This window comes from Lipotes vexillifer, unplaced genomic scaffold (genome assembly GCF_000442215.2).
Source record: "Lipotes vexillifer unplaced genomic scaffold, Lipotes_vexillifer_v1.1 scaffold591, whole genome shotgun sequence".
NCBI classification, from domain to species: domain Eukaryota; kingdom Metazoa; phylum Chordata; class Mammalia; order Artiodactyla; family Lipotidae; genus Lipotes; species Lipotes vexillifer.
In genome coordinates, this window is record NW_006791954.1 from 863,516 (window position 1) to 866,508 (window position 2,993).

Below are 2,993 nucleotides of genomic sequence, written 5' to 3' on the forward strand. Positions count from 1 at the left end.
CCCCCCCACCCCAGCCCCCCCCTCCTCGCTCTCCCGCTCCCACAGTTCGAGTACGGCGGCCAGGGCTCCGATCCTGCCGATGTGGCCATCCAGCTGACTTTCCTGCGCCTGATGTCCACTGAGGCCTCCCAGAACATCACCTACCACTGCAAGAACAGCGTGGCCTATATGGACCAGCAGACTGGCAACCTCAGGAAGGCCCTGCTCCTCCAGGGCTCCAACGAGATTGAGATCCGGGCCGAGGGCAACAGCCGCTTCACCTACAGCGTCACCTACGACGGCTGCACGGTGAGTCCAGCAGGGCCCCCGCTCTGGGCTTTGGCTTTCCGGGCAGGCTCAGTTCCCCCACCCCCTCACTGCCACTTGGTGACACCCCTCTCCCATTGTCTCCCTTTCACCCCAGAGTCACACCGGAGCCTGGGGCAAGACAGTGATCGAATACAAAACCACCAAGACCTCCCGCTTGCCCATCATCGATGTGGCCCCCTTGGACGTTGGCGCCCCAGACCAGGAATTCGGCATCGACGTTGGCCCTGTCTGCTTCCTGTAAACTCCCTCCACCCCAACCTGGCTCCCTCCCACCCAACCCACTTGCCCCTGACTCTGGAAACAGACAAAGAACCCAAACTGAACCCCCCAAAAAGCCAAAAAAATGGGAGACAATTTCACATGGACTTTGGAAAATATTTTTTTCCTTTGCGTTCATCTCTCAAACTTAGTTTTTATCTTTGACCAACTGAATATGACCAAAAACCAAAACTGCATTCAACCTTACCAAAAAAAAAAAAAAAGAATAAATAAATAACTTTTTAAAAAAGGAAGCTTGGTCCACTTGCTTGAAGACCCACGTGGGGGTAAGTCCTTTTCTGCCCGTTGGGCTTATGACACCCCAACGCTGCCCTTTCTGCTCCTTTCTCCATGCCTTCTTGGGGCCTCCCCTCCACTGCTCCCTGAATCTAAGTCTCCCCAAAAGACACAGGAAACAATGCATTGTCTGCCCAGCAACCAAAGGCAATGTTGAAACACCCAAGTGGCCCCCACACTCCCAGCCTACTCCCTTCACCCAGAACCCCCAAGCCCTGGGGGGACCCGGAGTTCTCAGACTGCCAAAGAAGCCTTACCATCTGGCATCCCTGTTGCCCCGGCAACATACCCCTCTTTGTTTTTGAGGGGGAGCATGCCAGGGGCACCACTGGCCCTTCACCACCGGGTTTGGAGAAAAGTCAGGAGGGGCCAAGACAGAGCAGAAACCTCGGATTTGAGAAACATGCCAATGCCCCTGTGCTACCCAGCTGGGTGGGAGAGACTGCTCTGTTCCTTGTGTAATTGTGTTGCTGAAAGACTACCTCGTTCTCGTCTTTGGTCTTTGTGTGTCACCGGGGGCAACTGCATGGGGGGCGGGATGGGGGCAGGGTGGAAGGGGCTCCCCGTTTTATATCAAAGGTGCTACATCTCTGTGATGGGGTGGGGTGGGGAGGGAATCACTGGTGCTATGGAAGTGGAAACGCACCCCCCCCCCCTTAGGCCAGCAAATGTTCCTTTTTGTTCAAAGTCTTTTTTTATTCTTTGTTTTTTTGTTTTCGTTTTTTTCTTGTGGATGGGGACTCGTGAATTTTCTAAAGGTGCTATTTAATGTGGGGGAGAGAGTGCCGGCTCCAGACAGGGTCACTTGCTCTCCACCCTCTCTTCATCCCCCTCGGCGCCTCGCACCTCTCTCCTCTCTCTCCCGACCTCTCCCTCCTCTGAAACCCTCTCCTCAGCTGCATCCCATCCTCACGGCCTCTCCTGTAGTCTGTTCTGCGTTCTCTCTCACTGGGTTTCAGAGCACAATTTCCCAAAGCACAAAGCAGTTTTTCCCCCTAGGGGTGGGAGGAAACAAGAGACTCTGTACCTATTTTGTATGTGTATAATAATTTGAGATGTTTTTAATTATTTTGATTGCTGGAATAAAGCATGTGGAAATGACCCAAACCTATCTGCAGTGGCCTCCTAATTTCCTTCCTTGGAGTTGGTGGAGGGGAGTCCTGGGGAGGGAGCTTTGGGGGGTGGGTGGGCTCTCCTTCAGTGTCTGCCCCTTCCCTTCCCCTCTCCCTCTAGCACCCTTGACGGACCCTCCCCCTCCCTGTTGCCTTTCTTATGCCTTTACCCTTTCTCTTAACTCTCTCGTGCCATCTTCCTTGCATGTCTCCCATACCCTCCTGTCCGTTACAGTGCCAGACAGGCAACCCACTTGTTCATCAACACACACCACACACACACACACACACACACACACACACACACACAGCTCCCTGAAGATCCTGCCCTGCCCAAACCTCATGCCCGTGCCCATCAACGCCATCAACTCTCACTGCTCCCCCCTACTGCTGGGGGCACCCTGCAGGGTTGGGGGGCTGTGGTCAGGGCACTGGGAGGCCCGTGGTTGGGGGAGGGAGGTGGGGCAGGGAGGAGTCCCTGGGAGCCCCCCTGGGCAAATGCCTAAGGTCATCTGGCCTCTTCTCTGTCCTGGCCCCCTCTGAGCTCCTCCAAGGGAGCGGTCAGCAGTACAACATGAGACAGGGCTGCTGAGCCTGCCCTGAGGACCAGAGGAGACCTGGAGAAAACACTGCTTCCTTTTCCTTCTTCTGGTCTCCCCCGGGAGGGAAGGAGGGGACCACCAGCCCTCAGGAAAGCCTCCCCAGGCCCTTGGAGAGCTGCAGTCCAGGTACTTACCAGCTGCTACCAGGAAGGTGACAGGCCTTCCTGACCATCTGTCTCGGCCTTCTAAGTGCCCAAAACATGACCCCTGGGTGTGTGGTGGCCTGGGGAGATCATTTTGCCCAGCCCCTGCCTCCTGCCCTTTCCTTCTCATTTTTAGAAATTCTTGCGTCCTCTTCCTCCTTTCTCTCCCTCCCTTCCTTTTGCCCTCACCCTCTGCCTGCCCCTCCCTGCTGACCTGAGAGCCTGGGGCCCCCACAAGGAAGGTGGCTGGTCAGCTCCCCAACCTCAGGGAA

The 2,993-nt window shown here is 55.7% G+C and overlaps 1 protein-coding gene across 1 annotated transcript in view; it reads left to right on the plus strand.

Annotated features, from left to right (window-relative positions):
- The window catches only part of COL1A1 (collagen type I alpha 1 chain), a 17,102-nt gene extending 16,283 nt beyond the window's left edge, over positions 1-819 (plus strand). The window contains exons 51-52 of the mRNA XM_007465065.1: positions 46-288; positions 404-819. Coding sequence (XP_007465127.1) covers positions 46-288; positions 404-550 — 390 coding nt within the window. The 3' untranslated portion in view covers positions 551-819. The remainder of the gene's footprint in view (positions 1-45; positions 289-403) is intronic.
- Positions 820-2,993: the final 2,174 nt, after the last annotated feature.